This window comes from Gobio gobio (assembly GCF_949357685.1).
Source record: "Gobio gobio genome assembly, chromosome: 13".
NCBI lineage: Eukaryota > Metazoa > Chordata > Actinopteri > Cypriniformes > Gobionidae > Gobio > Gobio gobio.
The window spans coordinates 51,275,439-51,302,075 of record NC_137106.1 but is presented as its reverse complement, the minus strand read 5'-3'; the positions used below and the strand labels follow the sequence as shown (position 1 = coordinate 51,302,075).

At 40.0% G+C, this 26,637-nt stretch overlaps 1 protein-coding gene across 1 annotated transcript; it reads right to left on the bottom strand.

Annotated features, from left to right (window-relative positions):
• Positions 1–1,477: 1,477 nt before the first annotated feature.
• On the bottom strand, positions 1,478–26,144 carry LOC307136707 (uncharacterized protein; the record flags this gene model as incomplete). Its single annotated transcript, XM_079833953.1, has 20 exons — positions 1,478–1,714; positions 1,854–1,979; positions 2,111–2,183; positions 2,654–3,947; positions 5,938–6,155; positions 6,268–6,364; positions 6,484–6,662; positions 11,214–11,358; positions 11,474–11,602; positions 15,464–15,595; positions 15,679–15,851; positions 15,996–16,130; positions 16,229–16,600; positions 17,939–17,985; positions 18,090–18,171; positions 20,793–20,894; positions 20,979–21,080; positions 21,165–21,260; positions 21,345–21,446; positions 26,004–26,144. 16 exons carry the CDS (start codon positions 26,142–26,144, stop codon positions 6,024–6,026), a joined length of 2,166 nt encoding a protein of 721 aa, XP_079690079.1. The 3' UTR covers positions 1,478–1,714; positions 1,854–1,979; positions 2,111–2,183; positions 2,654–3,947; positions 5,938–6,023.
• Between the last annotated feature and the right edge of the window lie 493 nt (positions 26,145–26,637).

The window sequence follows — 26,637 nt, the reverse complement described above, 5'->3', positions numbered from 1 at the left end:
TTCTGAAGGTGAATGCATATCTTGAGGCTAAAGGCCTGAAATCAAAAAATCAAGTCAGGAATCTTGGTGTGATTTTGGAGTCAGACCTGAGTTTCAATAGTCATGTCAAAGCAATAACTAAATCCGCTTACTATCATCTCAAAAATATATCAAGAATTAGATGCTTTGTTTCCAGGCAAGACTTAGAGAAACTCGTTCATGCTTTTATTACCAGTAGGGTGGACTATTGTAATGGTCTTCTCACCGGCCTTCCCAAAAAGACCATTAGACAGCTGCAGCTCATACAGAACGCTGCTGCCAGGATCCTGAGCCGAACCAGAAAATATGACCATATCACACCAGTCCTCAGATCTTTACACTGGCTTCCAGTTACATTTAGGATCGATTTTAAAGTGCTATTACTTGTATATAAATCACTCAATGACCTAGGACCTCAATACATTGCAGATATGCTGATTAAATACAAACCCAACAGATCACTCAGATCATCAGGATCAAGTCAATTAGAAATACCAAGGGTTCACTCAAAGCAAGGAGAGTCTGCTTTTAGCTATTATGCCAGCCGTAGCTGGAACCAGCTTCCTGAACAGATCAGATGTGCTCCAACAGTAGCCACTTTCAAATCCAGACTCAAAACACATCTGTTTAGCTGTGCATTTACTGAATGAACTGTGCCACTGTACGTGCTTTGTCCGAACTGCTTGCATTTTAATTTATATGCTTAAATTTAACCCTGTTTTTATTTTTATTTTTAATTATACTCTTTATTTTTATCTTTCAATATTTTCTTTATTTTTTATTTCTTTAAATTCCTATTATAACTGTAATATTTTTATTTCATTTCTGTGTAAAGCACTTTGAATTGCCACTGTGTATGAAATGTGCTATACAAATAAACTTGCCTTGCCTTGCCTTGCCTATTGTGTTTTTTTTCTGTGTATATAATGCATAGAAACCCATATTTGTGAGTGACAGGTGCAGTGAGAGCTCAAAGCATCAGTAACTCTACAGCCCTACCAAGTAGTTTCCCTCAGCGTCTGCACAGAGACGTCTTTCAGCTGCTCGAGGATCTCATCTTTGGAGAAAACTGTTGATTTTATACTCAGAAAATATAAGTATCACTATTAAAAATGAAGATTACCCCAGATTTTACCTGTTGCATTACCAATTGCATTGCTAGCCCACCCAAACACTTACAATCATAATGACAAATGTTGATCAATACTTAATTATTACTTCTTTTTTTTTTACTGAAAATGATATCGTTTTAGTTAAACGAGCAAAATGCAACTTGTTGTCATATGACATAGCGACGCATGAATACACACTAGACAAATGCAGCCGATGTGAATACACATCAATTTTCAGTCAAGCAAAAAATGAATGCACGGGTTAATAAAATATTATTTACTGACAACTATAGGAAACATGAATAAATGAGTAAAAGACTGAATAAAAGTAATCATAAGTCACCAACACATGAAACAAAGCTTTATTCAAATGTATTGTTCAAACTATCACACATTTACAGACGTCTCAACACAGCTGTGCCAATTCTGCAGCTTTATTTTGATGAAGCAGTTGACCACCATGGACACGTTCGCCTGTACTAGCCGTCCATCATGTCCCTCTGAACCCCACAACCCTGAAGCAAGAGTGGGAGAACAAGGACCATCTGACTGCCGCTGTGCCTGCTCTCCATCAGCATGACTACCTGTAAAACATTTAAACAGATTCAAACGCGTTACGTCAGCATACCATTTCTTGGCATATTTAATTTAATATTTTTACAATTACATGCTAATTGTATTGTAGCTTCATGACTTTTGTGGTGTAGTGGGCTAAACACTGACCTGATAAGCAGAAGGTTTCTGCTTGGATCTCCGCAGTGTGTCCTTGAGCAAGGCTCTTTACTTTTTTCCCCACACACACATTCCACCGTCACCTTGCCTTGCAGGCCCTGCTCCACCACAGAAGATCTGCAGCAAATGCACAGACATCAAGCATCAGAAAAGTGCTGAAATAACTGTTTGAAATTAAAATAAAATACAACTTAAGATTCAAATAGATTTTTTAAATAAAGTTGTATTAATTTCTGTAGTATACTCACTCAAAGCCTTTGATGACAGCCTTCCTTCAACAGCCTCTCTCCACCAGATAAACACACACGTGCTCTTCTGGCCCTGTAACATCAGACAACTTTCACGTTACCTGGATCTTAAACAACACCTTGATAAAAGCATAAAAGTTTATGTGCTCAATAGCCTTAAATGTTGAGGTAGTTGCTGATGTGTTAATGTTCCTCAATTTATCAACAGTACGAATGGAAACATAAAAAAGATAACTTATGTTTAGTTACTTAATGTCGATTTATTAACATTACTGACATCTGCAATACTTATCGAAAACGTTCCAGTCAGATGTTAAATAAACATTTAGTAAGCATCTTTGTATGGTTTATGTAAATCTACTTTGGAGACGTGTGTGTGTTACTGCGCTCATACATAATAAAATGTGTTTTTATAGCACAATCACAACTATACTGTACTGTCTGTCGTCTTTGCACCTTCAACAATTCAACTGTTTACTCTACAGTAGCACAACAAATGCGATTTTAACACAAGGAACCGTGATTTTGGTTTGTAATACTCACATTTGAATACACCCGCATCGCTTTTCTTGGTGTTGGTCATCTGCAGTCTTTACGAGAGGCTTGATCCAGACTGGTTACCTCGGGATGGGCGTCCGGAGATAAAAAAAAAACAGAAAAATACTTAGCGTAGCTGCTGTTCAAAGCATTAAGCAAAGACAATCATGTGCACTGACATAACTGGAGTACAAGGTTATGAGATGCATTATGTGAATGCCTGGCTAAAGAGATGTGTCTTTAATCTAGATTTAAACTGGAGGATTGAGTCTTATTAGGAAGGCTATTCCATAGTTTAGCTGCCAAATATGAAAACGTTCTTCCTCCTTTAGTGGAATTAGATATCCTAGGTATTACCAGAAGCCCAGAGTTCAGTGATCTTATAGATCGTGATGGGTTATAAGGCAATAGAAGATCAGTTAAATTCACAGGAGCTAAACCATTTAGGGCCTGATAGGTCAGTAGCAACACTTTATAATTGATACGAAACTTAATAGGTAACCAGTGTAAGGATGTTAGAATTGGTGTAATGTGATCATATTTTCTTGACCTAGTAAGAACTCTAGCAGCTCATTTTGGTCTAATTGTAGCTTGTTTATTGAGGATGCAGGACAGCCAGCTAGTGATGTATTATTAATCTAGTCTAGAGGTCATGAAAGCATTAACTAACTTTTCCGCATCAGAGACAGATCGCATGTTCCGTAGCTTAGCGATGTTTCTGAGGTGGAAGAAGGCTGTTTTTGTAGTATTTGAAATATGATTTTCAAAAGACAAGTTGTGAAGTAACAGTACATCCTTCTAAATGCAAGTTATAATCTAAGAGATTCTGTGTACCAGTTTTTGGTCAAATAAGTAATACCTCAGTCTTATCTGAATTTAATAGGAGAAAATTACAGTTCATATATATTGAGAATAGCAGAGGGCCTAACACAGATCCTTGCGGCACTCCATAATTTACCAACGTTATCTTAGATTGTTCTCCATCTAAATAGACAAATTGGTAACGCTCTGATAGATATGATGCCTGTCCCTGAGTACCAGTGTAATTTTGTAGAAGATCTAAGAGTATTTTGTGATCTATGGTGTCAAATGCAGCACTAAGATCAAGAAAAACTAGTAATGTGACACAGCTTTGGAAAGAGTAATTCATTTGTGATTTGTACAGTTTGTTAATTTGAGATGTACATGTGATTTATTGAAATAAATTTGCAATAACATCTCCAGGGGATGGTGCTGGAAACCCTTCGGTGGACGGTTCTCTGACTCCGGCGCCTGGGCGACAACAATGGGCCCCTCCGGCCTCAGGCAAACGCTGGCGACTCTTCCGCTCCCTCTTGACAGATAGACAGATAGAGTCCAGTTCCTAAAGCGCACTGCCATCCGGCCTTCCAGCAGCCGGGTGAACTTCTCCAGGCGATGGCGCTGGAAACCCTTCGATGGACGGCTCTCTGACTCCTCCCCTGCCTCGTGGACGACGACGGGCCCCTTCAGCTTCAGACACCTGGAAGTGAATCCCCCGTTCCCTGCTCCTCCTCCCTATGATAAACTCTATCTATCTATCTATCTATCTATCTATCTATCTATCTATCTATCTATCTATCTATCTATCTATCTATCTATCTATCTATCTATCTATCTATCTATCTATCTATCTATCTATCTATCCATCTATCCATCTATCCATCTCTGTCCGTCTATCTATCTATCTATCTATCTATCTATCTATCTATCTATCTATCTATCTATCTATCTATCTATCTATCTATCTATCTATCTATCTATCTATCTATCTATCTATTAGGTCTGTTGCAATTGGTCGATACAATCAGCTACGTCGACGCTGTTAATTAGTCGACGTCAATATTTTTAGTCGACTGGGTAAGTTGGGAACGATATGAAGTAATAAGAGCAGTATTTCTTAATCTGCGTCGATGTGTGACAGCAGGAGTGAGTGTGTGTGTGACAGCAGGAGTGAGGACGTGTGTGTGACAGCAGGAGTGAGGACGTGTGTGTGTGACAGCAGGAGTGAGGACGTGTGTGTGTGACAGCAGGAGTGAGAGGACGTGTGTGTGTGACAGCAGGAGTGAGGACGTGTGTGTGAGCTCTGCTTCCACCGTTCACTAAACAATGGAAGCAGAACAGTCGAATATATACGAGCAGCTCAGGAAAAAGAAAGCAGCAGAAAAGTGTGGCGCGGCCGGGACGTGTTCATGCTGCCGAACTCTCTGTAAAAATGCACGCCCTGGCGAGTATTCGGGTTAACGCAGTCGGATATGTCTTTAGTGAACGCATACAGAGTTGAGTGAGAAATCGGGTATTACAATGAATTTGGTCCGTGCAGCTCTTAAAGGGCCGGACCTCATATTCTGTGTGAAAGGGCAGGAACATGCCGGACAAGTGAGTTTATAGGGTTTTTTAACCCTAAAAGAATGATAAAACAATGAATAGTAAGTTCTGTCATATTACTCAATTACTTTTACTGTTTTTTGCCAAAGTATCAATTCGGTATCGGTATTGAGGTATTTTAGTCTGGTATCAAAGTCATAATTTTGGTATCTTGACAACACTATTCTATATAAAAAGTATTTGCTGATATTCTCTTTTTTTGTTATATTGGTTTACAAATTTGTACCTTTTCACATTTTTTCTCTTTTAGTTTTACATTTTGTCAAAGGCTTGTTTACATTTATATGTTTTATAGGACACTACTGAAGGCCAACGGTGCAAGTTAAATTAAATGTTTTTAACTAAAATTGTTGAAAATTATTGTGATAAATTAGTCGATAGATTAGTTGATATAAAAATAGTCGTTAGGGGCAGCCCTACTATCTATCTATCTATCTATCTATCTATCTATCTATCTATCTATCTATCTATCTATCTATCTATCTATCTATCTATCTATCTATCTATCTATCTATCTATCTATCTATCTATCTATCTCTGTCTATCTATCTATCTATCTATCTATCTATCTATCTATCTATCTATCTATCTATCTATCTATCTATCTATCTATCTATCTATCTAGGAGGAGCAGGGAACGGGGGACTCACTTCCGGGTGTCTGAAGCTGAAGGGGCCCGTCGTCGTCCACGAGGCAGGGGAGGAGTCAGAGAGCCGTCCATTGAAGGGTTTCCAGCGCCATCGCCTGGAGGAGTTCACCCGGCTGCTGGAAGGCCGGATGGCAGTGCGCTTTGGGAACTGGACTCTATCTGTCTATCTGTCAAGAGGGAGCGGAAGAGTCGCCAGCGTTTGCCTGAGGCCGGAGGGGCCCGTCGTCCCCCAGGCGCCGGAGTCAGAGAGCTGTCCACCGAGAGGTATCCAAACGAGGAGGAGTTCGGTGGATTTCACCCAGGTGATTTTTTTCTCTCTCTCTACCCTCTGTCGCTTCTCATCCTTCCATCTCCTTTTCTCTCACCTTGTCTGTCTTTAATCCTGGGTGCTGGAGAAGGCACCAGAGGAGGCTGGAGTCCCCCAGAGATGCGTGGCACTGGTCTTTTTCCGATCTGCAATAGAGACGTGATTTTTAAGTTAGTCACACTATGGATCCATGTCACAATATTTGATGAGCAAGACAAAAGTATGGGGTATGTAGTGCTGGTTCTGTGTGGCCCTTACCATTTTCGGTGGAGGAGGAGCAAAAGCTCTCTCCAGTCTTTTCTTCCTCCGTTCCGCAAACCATGCATCCACCTCGAGTTTTTTATTTTCCCTCACACTGTAAAGGAGGGAGATTATCAAAAGATCACACAAACCATACAATTATAATAGCCACTGATGATCATCACAGTAGCTTTATTGCTTTGTGTCACAAAGACATGTATTTTTATATCTTACGTGTTAGCATAGGCTTTAAAAAGCTTCTTTCTTATTTCGCAGCATCTCTCAGGCGGCATGACTTCCATCTTGTCATAAAGCCATTCGTCCAAATCTTCCAGCATTTCTATTGCTACGCCAGCGCGACGGCGTAAGGTCTCCTTGTAAAACCCAGAGAGCTGCTGACTTAATTTTTGGATCTGGTGAGGCAAAAGCAAAACGATGAGATAAACTGTAAATGACTATACGGCTGTTCTCCATTGGTTTGGCTCATTTCTTGAAACAGAAATTACATTCTCAAAACAACATGGACAAACCTCCAAACCACTTCGCAATTGTTCACAACAGAATAGCATTTCTCATTCATTTCATCAAATTGCAAATGTCTAAGTACATGTCTCAGTGTCTCAGTACATCTTTGCAAATGATTAAGTACAGGTAGCCTACATTTAGCACAATTTCCAAGTGAATAGATCTTATTGATCTAAACTGATTGTTGATTCTCAGTCAAATGGTTGTTCGCTCCAAAACGTGTCAGCGTCATTTCATCGTACAAGTCATCACATGCACAATAGTCTGTTCAATTGTCAAAATTAGTCAAGAACATAATACCATGAATACCATATATGAATCCCTTGGAACATTTGATAAATGTATTACAGCAATTGACAGTGCTGTATTTCACACATCTCAGATGACCAATCAAACGGTATGTTTACTTGCACCTGCCCAAGTAAATGAACAAGGGCAACTGCCTGCTCAAGGAAGAGGAAGATTGAGGATGAGAGGGGAAGTGGGTAGAGAGGGGAAAAGAGGGGAAGGGGGATGAGAGGGGTAGAGAGGGGAAGGGGGGAAGTGGGTAGAGAGGGGAAGAGAGGGGTAGAGAGGGGAAGAGAGGGGTAGAGAGGGGTATAGAGGGGAAGAGAGGGGAAGGGGGATGAGAGGGGTAGAGAGGGGAAGGGGGAAGTGGGTAGAGAGGGGTAGAGAGGGGAAGAGAGGGGTAGAGAGGGGAAGAGAGGGGAAGGGGGTAGAGAGGGGAAGGGGGGATGAGAGCGGAAGTGGGTAGAGAGGGGAAGAGAGAGGAAAAGAGGGGAAGGGGGGATGAGAGGGGAAGTGGGTAGAGAGAGGTAGAGAGGGGAAGGGGGATGAGAGGGGAAGTGGGTAGAGGGGTAGAGAGGGGAAGTGGGTAGAGGGGAAGAGAGGGGAAGTGGGTAGAGAGAGGTAGGGGGATGAGAGGGGAAGTGGGTAGAGAGGGGAAGGGGGTAGCGAGGGGAAGAGAGGGGTAGAGAGGGGAAGAGAGGGGAAGGGGGATGAGAGGGGAAGTGGGTAGAGAGAGGTAGAGAGGGGAAGGGGGATGAGAGGGGAAGTGGGTAGAGAGGGGAAGGGGGTAGCGAGGGGAAGAGAGGGGTAGAAAGGGGAAGAGAGGGGAAGGGGGGATGAGAGGGGAAGTGGGTAGAGAGAGGTAGAGAGGGGAAGGGGGATGAGAGGGGAAGTGGGTAGAGAGGGGAAGGGGGTAGCGAGGGGAAGAGAGGGGTAGAGAGGGGAAGAGAGGGGAAGGGGGATGAGAGGGGAAGTGGGTAGAGAGGGGTAGAGAGGGGAAGGGGGGATGAGAGGGGAAGTGGGTAGAGAGGGGAAGAGAGGGGTAGAGAGGGGAAGGGGGGATGAGAGGGGAAGTGGGTAGAGAGGGGTAGAGAGGGGAAGGGAGGATGAGAGGGGAAGTGGGTAGAGAGGGGAAGTGGGGATGAGAGGGGAAGTGGGTAGAGGGGTAGAGAGGTAGAGAGGGGAAGTGGGTAGAGAGGGGAAGAGAGGGGAAGAGAGGGGAAGCGGGGATGAGAGGGGAAGTGGGTAGAGAGGGGAAGGGGGGATGAGAGGGGAAGTGGGTAGAGAGGGGAAGGGGGGATGAGAGGGGAAGTGGGTGGAGAGGGGTAGAGAGGGGAAGGGGGTAGCGAGGGGAAGAGAGGGGTAGAGAGGGGAAGGGGGGATGAGAGGGGAAGTGGGTAGAGAGGGGTAGAGAGGGGAAGGGAGGATGAGAGGGGAAGTGGGTAGAGAGGGGAAGTGGGGATGAGAGGGGAAGTGGGTAGAGGGGTAGAGAGGGGAAGTGGGTAGAGAGGGGAAGAGAGGGGAAGGGGGTAAAGAGGGGAAGAGAGGGGAAGGGGGGATGAGAGGGGAAGTGGGTAGAGAGGGGAAGAGAGGGGTAGAGAGGGGAAGAGAGGGGTAGAGAGAGGTAGAGAGGGGAAGGGGGTAGCGAGGGGAAGAGAGGGGTAGAGAGGGGAAGAGAGGGGAAGGGGGGATGAGAGGGGAAGTGGGTAGAGAGGGGTAGAGAGGGGAAGGGGGGATGAGAGGGGAAGTGGGTAGAGAGGGGAAGAGAGGGGTAGAGAGGGGAAGAGAGGGGAAGAGAGGGGAAGGGGGGATGAGAGGGGAAGTGGGTAGAGAGGGGTAGAGAGGGGAAGGGGGGATGAGAGGGGAAGTGGGTAGAGAGGGGAAGAGAGGGGAAGGGGGGATGAGAGGGGAAGTGGGTAGAGAGGGGTAGAGAGGGGAAGGGGGGATGAGAGGGGAAGTGGGTAGAGGGGTAGAGAGGGGAAGTGGGTAGAGAGGGGAAGGGGGGATGAGAGGGGAAGTGGGTAGAGGGGTAGAGAGGGGAAGTGGGTAGAGAGGGGTAGAGAGGGGAAGGGGGGATGAGAGGGGAAGTGGGTAGAGAGGGGAAGAGAGGGGAAGGGGGGATGAGAGGGGAAGTGGGTAGAGAGGGGTAGAGAGGGGAAGGGGGGATGAGAGGGGAAGTGGGTAGAGGGGTAGAGAGGGGAAGTGGGTAGAGAGGGGAAGAGAGGGGAAGGGGGGATGAGAGGGGAAGTGGGTAGAGAGGGGTAGGGAGGGGAAGGGAGGATGAGAGGGGAAGTGGGTAGAGGGGTAGAGAGGGGAAGTGGGGATGAGAGGGGAAGTGGGTAGAGAGGGGTAGAGAGGGGAAGAGAGGGGTAGAGAGGGGAAGGGGGGATGAGAGGGGAAGTGGGTAGAGAGGGGTAGAGAGGGGAAGGGAGGATGAGAGGGGAAGTGGCTTTGGATCAAAAAATCAGACAGAAAATATATTTCTTAATATTCTGCATAATTATAAAAGTTCGAGTAGTATTGCATTATAAATATAATCTATTATGAGAACACCCAACATGGTATAAATAACACAGATAAGCCATATATTGTCGCGATTGTGTTTATTATCTTCAAACTTGTCTATCTGCATGTTAGTCTAACATTGTTAGAGCAAATTCTGGAAGCTGTTTATGTCAATGTCACATGGTGATACCATGTGACATTGACATAAACAGCTTCCAGAAATCGATCAATGAATATGAAAACCGTCTGTACCTTCTGAAGATAGTAATACGAGCGTTAGCTGCTCTCATTCCTAAAAAACTCTTCATACTGGCAGCCGAAGGGCGCTCCGTGCACATGTAGTCCATATATAGCACGCATGAAGATGATATCTTCTTCATGAGTGCTATATATGGACTACATGTGCACGGAGCGCCCTTTTTTATGAATGAGAGCAGCTGACGCTCGTATTACTATCTTTAGAAGGTACCGACGGTTTTCATATTCATAACTCCTGACACATATTAACAAATTACGGTCACTATATGTCTTTGAGAATAAAACAGAGGTCAAAAATGGAAGCTTGAGTCTTAGATCTTTTAAATGATGTATAGTTTGTCAAGGTAATTACTTACATCTGACAGTCATTTTGAGCTAATTTAAACAAAGAAAGCTTCAGTGCGCCTCATTGCACGATGTGTTTGTTTGAGCTGATGTGTGTGTGGGTGTCGCCTCAGTATTTGAATCTCAATAGAGCGCGCGCTTCGTGGGCGTGGTCGCATTAACGTATAATGAACCGCTCAGGAACGACTGACAACGCTCTGCTTTCAAACGGATTACATAAACACAGAATATTTGTTTTTGATTTGGTTTACAGTGTTTAAAACCTGACATTTCAGCGTTTCTTTTGACTTATGGCTCATGTTTGTCAGACAAGTATTCAATAAGCTAGAGGTCATTTTCTGAAGACTATCTGAATGAACGTCTTTGACAGAGAGGCTGCAGATCGCGCATCGTGTTTGATTTCTGTATTTTGCAAAAATCACAACAATTTGTTTTTATTGTGACTGTACAAAAAAAAAATTGAAACTTAACAGATTATAATGATGTATAACACTTGCCTGAATGAAAAAAAAACGACTTAGAGTTATTTGAGTCTCTTTGGCATTGATAAGAAAAAAGCAAGCCAATCATGCCGGCTTGATTGCCGACTCGAGAGGGTTAAATGAGAAGGAAATTTAGTTTTGGCACATGAGTGAACTGTTTTGGGAGAGGTATGAGCTTTTGCAGATGAACCATGGTGTTGTGCTGAACCATCCACGTTGTTTTGGCAAAAGCACCAAGAGTGATGAGAACATCCGGTCTGTTTCAAGAAATGAGCCAAAGCGATTGAGAAAGATCTTTGCCATTTTGGTGGCACTGACTATTTATATGGGAAAGGAATTTAGTTTTGAAGCATGCGTGAACAGTTTTCGGAGAGATATTAGCTTTTGCAAGTGAGCTATAGTGTTGTGCTGAACTGTAAGACCGTTTTGCCAAAGGATCTTACAATTTTGAGAGTGTAATTTCTGTTTCAAGAAATGAGCCAAACCAATGGAGAAAAACTGTAAAACATTTGGATGCGGCGTGGTGGTGTGATGGCTTTAGATGGGACACGATGTGCTTACCGTATTTCTTAAATCGATTTGGTCAGATTTGTGCGACTCCGTGTTTTCAATTTTAATTTCCATCAGTCTTATGGCTTTACGGTTCTCTGCCTCCTTTTTGTTCCTCGAGTATAACTGCTTTATAAAGTTGTCTATCTTCTTCTTGCTGCACAAAAACACACAAGACAAAAAGATGGTCAAACACTGTTACTGTCTTCAGTTCCCAGATTTCCCACCGATTGAGAGTGTGTAGAACACATGGTTGTGCACAAGAAACATACATCTTTTCCTTTTCGTCCTGATAGCGGTCCAGTTCATATTCATGGTCTTTCATTAAGTGCATATACATCCACCCTAAGTGCCGTTCAAAGTCCTGTTCTTCAGCAGGATCACTGACGACTTCACTGACACTGTAACAGAGATGAAGAATGTTATCAGAAGCAGTTTCTTCACTGTGCATATGCAACATCATACATTAGGGGTGTAACAATACATCGCTTTTTTATATCTCGATATACGATGTAAATTATATGATTCGCGTTATAGAGTTGTTTTATCCAAGGCTCAGCTGTGTTTATAAGGTATAATTCAGAAATGTAAATCCTGTCATCATCTACTCACCCTCATGTCGTTTCAAACCAGTACGATTTTCATTTAACTTCAAAACACAAATGAAGATCATTTTCAAGAAACCAGAGAAAGATTTCTGTCCCTCCATTTAAAGTCCATTCCTCTCAAAAAGATCCAAAAAATGTCATGAATGTCTCATGAACCCTCACCGGTCAAACAACGCTCGCTCAAATCCCTCAGACATGACATTTATCAGTACTGTAGCCGACTATACTTGTTGTAGCCATTACACAATGTATTTTGCTTTATATTTATGTTTAAATATTATAATGTTATTTTTTGAGATGTTCCGATACCCTTTTCCCCTTCCCGATACCGATTCCGATACCTGGGCTCAGGGTATCGGCTGATAGCGAGTACTGATCCGATACCTGGGTGTGTATCTGTATATACACAGCTGTATTCACTACTAGCCCTGTATGAACTGCTAGAATTATTTTATGGTGTGCTTCAGACTTATCCCTTAATAAAACATGTTAAAAAACATTTAAAAAGTGAACTACTGTATTTATTACAGTATTTGTATTATCTGACATGCATTTGACAGTAATATTATTTATTTTTCTTAAGTGAAGAAGAACTTCAAATGCAGTCACAAATCTAACACTGCAAACTGAAAAAGGTATTTTAGTTTTACAATATAACTGTATAAAAAACAGTATAATAAATGTAGGAATATAAAAAAATTATATATTAATCAGAAAATAATCTCTTTACAACCTTCTAGGCATAACTATTATTATTACATAAAAACGCAGTAAATCTACAGTAGGCTACAACAGTAGCCTAACATATTCTGAAAATTTCTTCACGTCAAACCGAAACTTTTATTTTGACGGGTTGCCGTGAACACCTTTGAGTGTCTGTGTTCATGATATGACACAGTAAATTCTCATGAAGTGACGGTTTATGGGTTTGTGTCCTCATATAGTGCCCATAGACTGTAAAAACGCACGTAGAGGTAGAGAAACTGGGGGAGGACAAAGACAGCAAGCGAGTGTCACGCGCGTGTGTGTGTGTGCGCGGGCGCCCGCCATCCTCACAGAGACGAAATACTGCTAAACAGCGGACATACTGCTAATGCTTTTTCATTTCTTCTTCGCTGCTCTAAACGGGTTGCTTGTGGCAACACAGCACAACTTCCTGTGTTTGCAATGCATTCTGAACAGCGAAGAAGAAATGCGCAGTGGTTAGGCAAAGCTCGCGGTCATAATAACTAGGTCTTGTTTAAGAAAATGGTATCGGATCGGTACATGGGTTGAAGTACTCGCCGATACCGATGCCAGAATTTGTTGTGGTATTGGGGATATTTCCGATACTAGTATCAGAATCAGAACAACTCTAGTTTTTTTTTAAATTTCATCTGATTATGAAAAGTGCAAAGATGCACTTAAGTTTTGTTTTGTAGAAAGCCTTTCTTTAAAGTGAATTTCGTTTAGTATAAATTGTGTCTTAATTTTAATCAATGTTTCCTCAGCCAATTGCCTGGATTTAATAAATAAGAAGCAAATCGGCTATAGCAGACAGCAATCGTGACATGGAGGCGCGGGAGCGATCACGATTGTTCTTGAACATCTCATAAATAAACCCAAACTCAGCCTCACAGACATGAGAAATGTGTGTATAGAACGCTTGAAGTGTCCCCTTTTAAACGAAACAATTCTAAACGAAAATAAATCTTTAATCATAGCGCAGTGTTCCCGCGAGCAGCTCATGACTGGCGTCTCAGAGCGGTTCTGTTCAGATGCTGCACTTCATCAGTTTAGCACACATCTCTAATGGTAAATGGTAAATGGACTGCATTTATATAGCGCTTTTAACAGACCTACGGCCATCCAAAGCGCTTTACATTTGCCTCACATTCACTCATTCACACACCGACGGCGGTACACATTTGTTGTAGTATTAATTCTTACTTTGCTAAAAAAAATATATTATTTCTGATTCAGGCATAGCTTTCTGCCCATTCAATTAGGCTAATAAAATAATGATTAAAAAAACACAAATGCTTGATCAAGGCAGAGAACCTAAACTCTACTTTCTTGTGATTAGATCTGTGACTGACTGCATTGATCATCTGAAGCGCACACACACTCCTCAAAGTGAAAGCGCAAACATCATTTAAATCACCAGATCACATCTAGTTTTAGTAATATAATTATTCGAAGAATTTGAGATGGTTTATTCTTATAAAAACAGGAGTGCGCACGGATGAACGTTTCAGTGACATTACTAGGGCTGTAATCTCCCAGTCGATTAGTCGATTTTTAGTCGATACGTTCTGGCTCGACCAAAATTCTGATTGGTCGATTTTTTGCCGCGTTCATTTAATCAGTTTTGCCACGCCGTGTTCATTTCATCAGGTGGAAAGCTCTAATTGCTAATGGGGGTGTTTTCAGAGCACCCCTGTTTCAAAGGTAACAGTCTGCCTTCAGAACACCCCCATTGTTTTCACTTCTTTTGGATTAGCCCAACCAACTGGCGAAGAGAAGTCTCTCGCTGGTCCTTTGTTTTTCATTCCTCGCTGGCTCAAACGCACACCCATAGCGGTAAACTTGAGGAACGCCCATCAACATACACATGAGGGGAAGCGTCACAACACCGCGCTAAGTGGATCTGTACTGTCAGTTTTACCGCGTTCATTTCATCAGGTGGAAAGCACTAATGGGGGTGTTTTCAGAGCACCCCTGTTTCACAGGTAATAGACTGTCTTCAGAACACCCCCATTGTTTTCACTTCTTTTGGATTAGCCCAACCCACTGGAGAAGAGACATATTGAAGAAGGCTAGTTTTCTGTATATTAACGTTATTTATTTAATGGTGAGAGCGTTTTTTCTGCTCTTGTTTAATAAATATTCATTTTTTATTAAAGTGGACGTGCCTTTTGTGTTTAAGAGTAAAAGCTTTAAGTTAATAGTCTATTCGTGTCTCAGCCGCAAAGCTGAACTCATGTTCACAGAGCGGCTGAAATGATACTGTCTGTCAGTTATTATAATACATATGACAAAAACAATTGTCTAAATGATGTTGCATATTCCTCAAAAGTTCTTGTGATGATATCTAGTTGACAACATAGCCTATGATTTACGAAAATATTGTACTATGATATTGCGCAGGTGCACGTGATGCAACGCTGTCAGAGCCTCATTTCAGTGCAAAGTAATCTGGTCAAAAACTATTTAATATACTGCAAATAGCCTACTAGTTTTTTATGTTTATTTATAATTCATTTAGGCAGACAACAAGGCTACCAAGTACTGCGCACAGTGCGCAGCTAATTAATTTAACTTTTTTTTCCTAACGTAATTTTTAGTCGAAAATGTCAGGACTTCAGTCGACCAAGATTTTCTTTGGTTGATTACAGCCCTAGACATTACTACATTAACCACTATATGTAGTGTTGAATATAATACATAGTAATGCAATGGGGGAATATTTGTTTGTCCTGATAATAATATAATAACAATAATATCATTTAAATAATAATTTAAAAAAACATCTCTTCTTTATTTATACCGCGATAAATATTGCATTGCGAGTTTAGTCTCAGGCGTTTGCATGGAATCGTGACACAAGTGCATCGTTACAGAGTTATACATATGCAAAACATCCATTGTGCACATTGGCATGACAGTGCTTACCTTTCCAACGCTTGTGGTGACTTTTCCCACGCTTGTGCTGACCTTTCCCACGCTTGAGATGACCTTTCCCAGGCTTTAAGCTCTTCCATGTCTTCTACCGTTTCTTTTTGTGCTATGGTAAAAAACTCAGCTCTGAAACATGACGAAATAAAAAAAACAATAAATCAGTGTCTGGCAACCAAAACTGAAACAAATTAACATGTAAAAGTACTTACATTAGTTCGGCCTCCAGGTCAATCGTCTTGCTTCCTGGTGTTTTCTGAGACATCTGATCGGCCACTCCGGAGTCCTCACACTTTTCCGAGCTAATATAATGAAATAGCTTGGGAAGTGCGTACCGTTTTCCTGTTTTTATCTCTAATCTTTCAATATGAAAAAAGTCCCGAATCTGGAGAGAGAATTACAAAAACATCAGCTCGCGTGTTGCATTTTATCACACATTGCTGTGTGCTGACTTTACTGAAAAAAAAATCATATCAAAAACAAATACAGTTTCTTTCAAGATTGGCAGAATTATTTGTGCATTATTCACCACTTCCAGCTGTTTCAGGGGGTCATCAATTTCCGGGTGGCTACAGTCCATGATCTTATCAAACGTATCCTGAACCCAGGACTTGATAATATAATCATGGCGGTTCTGGAACTGAAGTTCACTAACTTCCCTTTGCTGTAGAACACATGAATAGTAAGTGATCTTAAGAGACAGAACTGTACAGAAGACATCAGTGAGTCTTTTTGTCTATGTAAATGTATGTGTGTATTTACCAAATCTCTTAAATTACACGATAATCTGAACATCTTATCCTCTTGTGCTGCTACCCTCCACTGGGAATGTGTGTTCTTCGAAGTAATTTCATTGAGGACAGACCTCATTTCCTCTAACTCCTTCTGCATTTCATTCTGCCGATTTAAAATACTCTTCTCTATGTTACTAAAAACTGCACTCCTTGGAACCTTTCTTTTAGGCACATTGATGCTCTCTTCTTCTCTGCCCTTTTTTTTTCTGTCCTTTTCTTTTCGGCCCTTTTCTTTTCGGCCCTCTTCTTCTCTGTCCTTTTCTTCTCTGTCCTTTTTTTTTCTGTCCTCTTCTTCTCTGCCCTCTTCCTCTTCTTTCACTTTCATACCCGGTAAATACATCTGAGAAACAACAAGTGAGAAAGGTTAGAAGAGAACATATGCTACACACAAATGAAAAACCTAATGCACACAATTTACAAGCAGTAGATATATTTCATATGTGACCCCGGAGCATAACACCAGTCCTGCGTCTCACAGGGATATTTGTGGCAATAGCCAACACTTCATTGAATGGGTCAAAAAAAAAATTTATTTTACGCCAAAAAATCATTAAGATATTAAGATCATGCTCCATGAAGATATTTTGTACATTTCCTACCGTAAATATATCACAAATGTATTATTAGTAGTAATATGCATTGCTAAGGACTTCATTTGAACAACTTTAAAGGAGATTTTCTCAATTTTTAGATTTTTTTACACCCTCAGATTTTCAAGTGGTTGTATCTCGGCCAAATATTTTCCTATCCTAACAAACCATACATCAGTTGAAAGATTATTATTTTTTAAAATTTCATTATGACTGGTTTTATGGTCCAGGGGTGACATTAGGGCTGAAACAATTCCTCAAACTTTCGGATTCAGCTCATCTCAAGATCCGAGACTGCATGATTATTGCTCAGTAGCGCGACCCGTTTAGCGATAGCATCACGCTTACCACGGACAATTTGAATAATTGTAATGTGACAATCGGGTGCGGATCTAGAGAAAATCATATGCGGGTGGATGGTTTGTTTTTAACAGCGGATTCGGTGACGTTAGAGCTGATCCGCGCATCTCTACTCTTATTCTTGTTCCAAGTTTCCTTCCTGTCCAATCATTTTTGTTTCTTACAAAAGCCACAAAGCCTTCGGAAGACAGTAAAGGCTTGTGTCATACCTGAGCTGAAGCTGAGACTTGAAAGTTAAGTTCACAACATAAATGCATGTTTAGCCATTATTATCATCTATATTACTATTATATTGATTTATAGGTTGAAGGTTTTGTTTTAGGTTCTACTATGTATTCCTTTTTAAAGTAATTTGAAATTGATTTTTATATATTTTTTATTCATATATTTGTATTTGCATTTTGAATATAATATGGCAATTGAATGCACTAAATTGGTTTAGTTTTCACAGATATTAATGTATGCAATTTCAGCAATAATACTTAAACTTTTTCTATTTCCAAGGAAACAAATTAGTTGTTCATTTTAAGATGCACGTCTAATTTTCTCTTGTATATTTAGTATTGCTCTTTAATAATGAAAAAGTACTTCTTATCCGATTACGCGATGGAATAATTGGTAGAATACTCGATTACTAAAATAATCGATAGCTACAGCCCTAGGTGACATATTACAAAATGTCATATTCATTTGAACGGGAACAATCAGAATATACAAAATTCACTTACTTCATCCTCAACATTGATGCCGAGAATTGATTTTGTTGGATCCCGTTCTGCATAAAACATCAGATTTATTTCATGTTAATATGGTACTCATAAAGGAACTTATGCTTACTTCATACTCAAGTGATATGTTTTAAATTCAAATTTTACATACCGGTTTGGCGAGGGCCAAAGCTGGGAGGACGTGTGAAAGACTTTTCACTCATGAGAACTTTGTTCCGCTGCGGAGTGAGCTCCTGTTGATGATAAATGAGGATAAACACCATAATACTATGCTCAACATACAGGGTTAGGATTTCATGAAGGTAAATTTAAGACCTTTTTAAGACCTATTAACAAATGTAAAGAATAAAACGAAGGGAACACAACATCAATGTGTTCTCTAAATGTAGATGTTTAAGGAGAAACACTTCCAACAGATATCTGTCACTTTTTCATTCATTTGACTAAAAAAAGCATGAATGGTTTTGCTCAGAACCACTACAATATGGAAATAACTTTTACTGCCCCTTCTGATCACACTGCAGAAAGTGATTTCTCTTTTTCCAGCAAAAATACTGTATCTAAAGATTCTTAAATCAAGACACATTTACTGCAGAAATGTGAAGTTTTCTGTGAAGTTTGTGACTAAAACAAGAACTCAGAAAAATCAGCTTCATTTAGAGGTTTTGACAGATATTTGATGTTGTTTTAACCCCTTAACTGTCACTGGCGGGACGCCTGGCGCTCTTTTTATTTTTAGCGCCTTTTTTAGCGTCTTTTTTTCATATCATATTTTAGTAGTCTAATTATCATAAATTAGGTATCATTCGAAAGCTTACGAACTCAAAATTCATCTTGTGAAAACCGTTTTAAAATCGGACGTTGCATTACCATGGAAACAGTATTCTAAATTCTTCTAGCGGGCTCCTCCCCCAGTGGGCGGTGTCAGGTTTCATATTACAAAATTAATTTGAACCACTTTATAATAAAAATATTTTCTAATCTTGACAAAACACATTTCGTCGGAAAGGTCTGAGTCTCAAGGTTCCATATTTGGTTACTGTTTTGTGCTGGAGTGACATTTGGACAGAAATTTACAGGAAAATACATCATAAAAACAATCAATGGAATGTGTTTGACACCCGGTGGCTGTTTTTGGTACAGCGCCTAAACAAAATCTCATGGGGACTTTTTGAACTTTTGTGATATCAACTTCAAATTTGGAACACAACTTGTTTAGACATAAGGCTTTGATTTTATAGTAATTAAAGCTACACTATGTAACTTTTCCGTCCACTAGAGGTCGCCTGTTCAAAACAAAGGCGTAGTTTGATGACGGCACGTTTGAGCGCAGAATCTCGGGACATGTGGTCTTCACCTCACAGCCGGTGGGAAACAGTCAGGATAGGACTCGGGCAGAAATCATGTTCATGGATGCGATTATTAACATTACTGTAGTGAAGCAGAGCAGGAGCGAGTGTTGTGGAGCTGAGCAAGGCCGCAGGAGCGATTGAAGAGCGGGACTGTTATTATGGCATAGTCGCTGGCAGGACTTTAATTATGACACGGTTGCCGGCGCAACTTCCTCTTTTCCAGTCATGAGTTTGAGGTAACGCAACTCTGTTTATCGTATAAGATATATCTGAGTGTGTTGAAAAGGAAGTTATGACGTTCGCTCGGCGGCTGCTATGACACTTGTTCACACTGCAGTGAGAGTAAAGTGTTTCACTGAATAAAACCGGAGACCGAGGGTGACGCAGATATGACGCAATCGACAGGCGACTCCCTCACACGCATAGCTCACACGTCCCGGTTCCTTGGTTAAAATAGCAATTTTCTCACGATTTACAAATAGTTGAAAACATTTGGGATATTTTAAGTACTCAACTGAACAAAATATATAACACTGGCCTAGTGGTTTCTGGATATTTTACTGCAAAAATCCTACATAGTTCACCTTTAAAGAGGTAAAATAAGGCAAAATATTTTATATAAAATAACAAATATTTATTACAGTATTTGTAATTTTTTTAAACTTCCATCTTATGAATTGCTTTCACTTCAGGAATAATCTGCCGAGTGTCTACCAAACCTAGGTCTATATGAAGTATTCTTCAATTACAGCCATTTAAGTTTGGATAGTGCATTTTACATTTCATTTTACATTTGCGTCTCAAGTAAATTTATTAGAGATGCACCGATATGATCATTTTGGCCGATATTTGGCAAATATATTCTTTATATTTGAAAGCTGATAACCGATATATTGGGCGATAAATCTAAACCCATATTTTTATATAATTTTGAGAGCCTGATTATTAAAAAAAAGTCTCACCATTAAAGTCATGCCCCACACACACACAGTTGTTCTCGTTATAATTTTATATAGCCGATATGACAAACTTTATTTTCCTTTTTTTTTTTTTTTGTGATTCATAACCATCATGGTGAATAATTGGCATTTGAAGTGTCTCAGCTGAAGGAAATAATACATATTATCATTACATTTTACATAATAATACAATTTACATATTATCGGTTTTAATATATCGGACAAATGTTCTTATCGGGCCGATGACGATATCATTAAAAATACGCATATATCGTCCGATACCGATATGGTGGCTGATATTTCGCGCATCCCTAAAATGTATCTTGTATTGGAAAACAGGACATAAATACTGAGGAAGAAAATATTTTTTTGCAATGTATGCAGCCATGACTTTATGAATGTGAGACTTTCTGCTCTGATTTAAGATCATTTTAAGGTCTTTTTAAGACTCAGAGAAGCCCTGGACATATGAACGCAGGCTTAATGTTAATAATGACCCATGATGGTTGAAAAACACATTCAATAGTATGATAGGCTTTTTACCTTCTTCGCCGAAACCTTTTTTTCTTGCGTTTTTCTATGCGGTGGTTGTGTCCGCAGTCCAGGTGTGGCTGTGGTGCTCATAGGTGGTCTGGCACCTATAACCTGAACACATGAACACAGGATTAATACTGATAATGTCCCATGATGGTTGGAAAAACACATTCAATAGTATGATAGCCTTCTTACCTTCTTCGCCGAAACCTCTTTTTCTTGCCTGCTTCCATGCGGTGGTTGTGTCCGCAGTCCAGGTGTGGCTGTGGTGCTCATAGGGGGTCTGGCACCTATAACCTGAACACATGAACACAGGATTAATATTAATAATATCCCATGATGGTTGAAAAAACACATTCAATAGTATGATAGCCTTCTTACCTTCTTTGCCTTTTCGTCTTTCTCGTTTCCAAGCGTTGATTGTGTCCGCAGTTCATCTATGTATTTGGCTCTCCTTTCTAGTCTGGCCATAAAATCCTGAATATATGAACACAGGATAAATATTAATTATGACCCATGATGGTTGAAATAACACATTCAATAGTATGATAGCCTTCTTACCTTATGCCTCGAAAGTCTCTCATGAAGGATTCTTAATCTTTGTTCCCTCCACGGTGTAGGTGGGCCCATCACGCTCCTAATTGGTGTTCCAGTGCAGAAGCCCTGAACATATGAACACAGGATTAATATTAATAATGTCCCATGATGGTTGAAAAAACACATTCAATACACCCTTTTCCGTAAATCCTGCAACGGTTTTTGTATTTTCTTTTCTTTTATGGGGTAAACGTACCTATCAGGCTCACCAAAATCTACACTGAGACATTTTAGTGCAAGAGTTTGAGTACAAGAAGTTATGTTAAAATAAAATATTAATCTCTCACACAATCATATTTAATGTTATTTTAAATGGCAAAAGCATTTCGATTAAGATGTACATCATTAAATGCAAAAAGTCAAACATGTTTGTACCCTTTACACCCCTTATGCCATTAAGCTCACAACGTGTTTTTTTAACTTGAAGTGAAAACCATGAGTAAATATTTAAAGTCTGTTTATGAAGTATTTACATAGACGTTCAATGTGGATGAGCTTAAAGCGAGCACACGGAGCTTTATTGGAACAGCAAACCTTTTTTAATTAATACAAATTTACATTTACATTTACATTTATGCATTTGGCAGACGCTTTTATCCAAAGCGACTTACATTGCATTTAAGGTACACATTTAACATTTTGTCAGTTCTTGCTTTCCCTGGGAATCGAACCCATGACCTTGGCGTTGCTAGCGCCACTCTCTAGTGTTTGAGCTACAGGAAAGCAATATTATTAAATATTATTATTTAATAATAAAATTACATACAAATTATTAAATTACATTTAAAAGGACAACTTAATGTATTAAGTTCCTACATATTTTAATATGAACAGATATTATTGAAAATATCTATGAAATTATACTTTTTCTTATTGATGTCACACTGAAGCTGTGATTTTCATAGTAGTGACCCTTTAAGCTCACCGCACAATAATATGATTTATTTAATAATTACTGCAGTGTAAAACCACAGAACATCAATAAACTGTACATTTATAATATAATGGATTTAAAAGTACAAGCCAGTAATGCCTGTGACAGGTGCACCTAACGTCCTTGCATCCGCTCAGCTGCCCCTCCACCTCCTTTGACTGAACTCACACACTCATGGTTGGATCATGTTGTGGTCTAAACCAATCAGAGACAGAGACGGGGCGGGTCTTTGCCTCTGATTGGCTGTGGTCCAGATATTCCTGCTACGTGCTGTGTGTGTGATTGAAATTGCGACCTGAGCAGCACCAGAGAATTTCGACCCCCTGCCAGATTATTACCCCTCTAGTATTGGTCAATTTAGGAGTAGGGGAGGGGTTAGGATTAGGCAATCAGGCGACTTCAATGAGGGGGCTAATAATTTGGCACAACAATGTCTAACGTTACCATTAAAGTGAAAGAGTCCTGTACTCACATCGTCAAGCAAACCACCAAAACAAAATCATAGTGTGTAAGTTAATCATTTGCCGTTCGCCGTTTGAAATCTTCCTTTGAAGAGACACACTTTCATGAAGTGTGTTTACCTATTCACTTAGCCTAAATTTGCAGTTGTGTGATAGATAAACAGCAGCGATGAAAAATTCTATAAAAAAAGACTTTTAAAAACTTGCATTAACGCGGGAGAGAACCCATCCATCAGGCCGCAAGTAACTAACGGTAAAACTTTTAAATTCCAGGCGCAGGTTAATTCTGTAAAGCCGGGAACACGCCATTGGTATCTGTCAGTCGTTGATAGTGTAGGGGTAAGATGCGTGGCACTGAGTTTTGACACAATTCGACCTGAGGTTCAAATCCGAACTCGCCGTATTTCCTTTTCTCATCACATATCAGATCTGAAAGGTGTTTATTTTCAATTAAAAATGAAGAAAATATTCGAAAAGTGGAAAGTAAGTGTCTTATGTTTGTTGTAACCGCTGCCCATGTTTTGTATGTGGACAGGTTGCAGCTGCAGTTTTGGTGTTTATTTATTATGAGTTGTATTTCATTGTTTATTATTTCATTATCTTTTAAATTAATTTATAACACTTTGTTAAAACTGTAGTTTTAAAATATTAATGTTCAAAGCATTGTTTCCCTTGATTTGAATTCCTGTGTAACTGCATATATTATGTTGTCATTTAAATAATGTAATTGAATGTATAAGCTGACCTTGAAATTGTGGCGTTAAAGCTACACTGTGTAACTTTTTTAGTTTATTCTTAGCTAAAAACACTTAGTTCTTTCAAGAATATATGTGCTCATTAATGTATATTTACTTCTTTCAAGTAATAAAGTATTCTTGTAAGTTTATAATATGCCATTGAAAATACATACGGGTGAGGGGTTCGAATGCGGGTCGCCATGTTGCCTCTCCATCTTGAAAGTACATTAGCCAAAGAGGGACATACCCGTAAATTCAAGCTTCGCCTTTCGCGTTTTAACACTCGATGGCACCGTGTCCAATGTGGACGAGGTCGAACTGGAAGCCATGTTAATCTTGGACTAAATCGGCCACCGTAGGAGTTAAAACGAAATCGGAATTGAGAGGAAGAGAAACTAATATTCACTGGATGGTCATATACCTTTTTAACCGCTAGATGGGGGAAAATATCACACAGTTTAGCTTTAAAGGCGACGCGAGATGGGGGAAATTTTTGGGTGCACCAAAGTAAAAAAGTTAGTCTGGAGCCCTGCTGTGAAGTAATATACTAGCGTAGCACACAATCTTATACAAGTAAGCTAGTAAGCTAACAATGTTCTTTAGCATCTGCGCTATGTTGCTAAAAACTATCTTTTGGATCTAACTGTAATTATTTCCCACATCCAGGTTCCAGGTTATAATATGTAAAAGTTTAAATATTAATCTCTTAATTTTGCAGAAAGAAGTTATATTTATCAAAAATAAAGGCGTAAACATCCCCCTTATAAGACAACCCTCTTCCCAAAGCTTCCCAAAGAACCATAGACTGAAATCATAGAATATGGGTGTAGTTAGGGCTGGGTATCGATTCAATTTCAGATGTTCCGATTCGATACGATTTCGATTCGCAAGCTCTCAAATCGATTCGATTTCGATTCTCGATTCAACTCAATGAATATGGATTTAATACAAATACTATATTTATATAAAAAAAAAAGAACAGTGAACAACTTTACAAGTGGGTAATTAAAAAGAAATTAGGAGCCACAAATTGTATATTAAACTCTCTCTATTTTAGGTACACTTGGGTACATTAAAACAGAACCCATCTCTAAATTTCAAATGCATATAATTATGTTAAATACAATACAATTTTGATGCAATTTATTCTAAAAAAATTATCTGAGAAGTGTTTTAAACAATTTCGATTTTTACGGATATTTTGATATATTTATTCTAAAACATAAAAAGGATATTGGATGATTTTCAGTAAAGGACAAGCTTTTCTTGCAATTTGCAGACCGTCAATCTGTTTTATGGAGGCTTTTTCCTCCAGGGGTGTCTGAGCTTTGATTCGTGCCCCGGATGGTGCATTATATTTCATCACTATCTCTGTTATTTGTGTGCCTTCCTTAGATGTGATTGCCATTCGATTTTATCTTTGCAACAAGCATATGCGATACCGGGCAGGATCGACTGGAAACCCCCGGGGCGGAGAACCGTGACACGCTGGCATAGTGCTCAGGGGGACGAATCGAACGAGCCCAGTTGAAACTTTAACCGGCTATATCTCGGAAACGTAATTTGGGTCGATCGTAGTGCCTGACGAGGCCTTTCGAGGATTGAGGCCGTAACCAGGAATGGGTTATTTCCCGCAAAGAAAGCACCCATTCCCCCATAGCGCCATCACCGCTCGTTACTTTTCATACACGAGAAGCGCGTTCATACCTGGACACAAGTTAGTTGCCATGGTAATGAACAACAATACCTTAACGTGCTGACTTATGTGAACTAACTTTTATTTGAGGAAATCTGTTTATAATATAAGGCATTAGGTTTGAATAAATGGTCCTGCGCTGTCTATTGACTTGATTTGAATATGTCTATAATGGCTAATGTACGTGACCGCTCAAGTTTAATGATCATAATGCATTTTTAGCGGTTGTGTGCTCGGCTGTGGGGGTGTTGCAATGTCTGGGTGATATCTCATCATCTAATGGTTCTGCAGAGTTGTAGCATTTCACCTCAGCATTAAAAACGTCAATGCACCGAAAGCCGACATTTAACCAGTGAATGACTAAACCCTTTAGATAGGCCTGTGCCAAAAAAAAGTCAAAAAAACAAATCATGTCCATGAGTAAACACACATGAGTGTTGTAAACTATATTCTACTGCCGTCACATACAATAGTCCATTAACTGTTGATCACCAGGTGGCACCATTAACCCTTTAGATAGGCCTGTGCTAAAAAAAGCTTATGGAGTTATACAGCATATAAACGAAGGAGAAAAAGTTCAAATCTGATGCTGCACAAAAACTAACAATGCATCAAAGCCAATGTAGTTATAAATCTTTCACAGGTCCAAGACAAAGATATCCAGTGCACAATCACTTACAGTCATTTTGTGTGTTTTATCCCCCAAATCAGTGACATCATTTATGAACTTGGCAAGCTTAAAAATCCTGGATTTTTTTCAAACATTTAGTAAGGGTAGTATGATAGCCTTCTTACCTTCACATTGCCTACTCGGTTGAGTTTGGGAGGTGGTTGTGGTCGCGGTAAAGGCTGGTCACTTAACATTGGTCCGCTCTGAGCCGGACTGTCACTCGGGGGCCAGAACATGCGATGATTTTTAGTGTTAAAGCTATACATTCTGATCTCTAAACAAATACGGCTGATCCAAAATCGTATTAAGATCTAAAACCGGGATGTGCAATTCCACTGTCCTCGTGCACAGATCTGGAAATTAACAAGATCTGGAAATTAACACGATAACAAAAACAAGGCAGATGTACAATGCTGATGGAAAGTCGTAGATGTAGCTGGTTCAAATGGCAAACTGAACAAAAATGCAGATTCACAATAAAATGCTGAGATGTAGCTGGTTCAAATGGCAAACTGAACAAAAATGCAGATTCACAATAAAATGCTGAGATGTAGCTGGTTCAAATGGCAAACTGAACAAAAATGCAGATTCACAATAAAATGCTGAGATGTAGCTGGTTCAAATGGCAAACTGATCAAGAGCTGTAGGAATAAGATGCATAAAGTCGCTGATAAAAGTAGTCAAGAATGAGTGAGAGCCTTTAAGCCTCTACTACTGTGACGTCACGAATGGAACGCATTCCGCAGCTGCCGCGGTGAT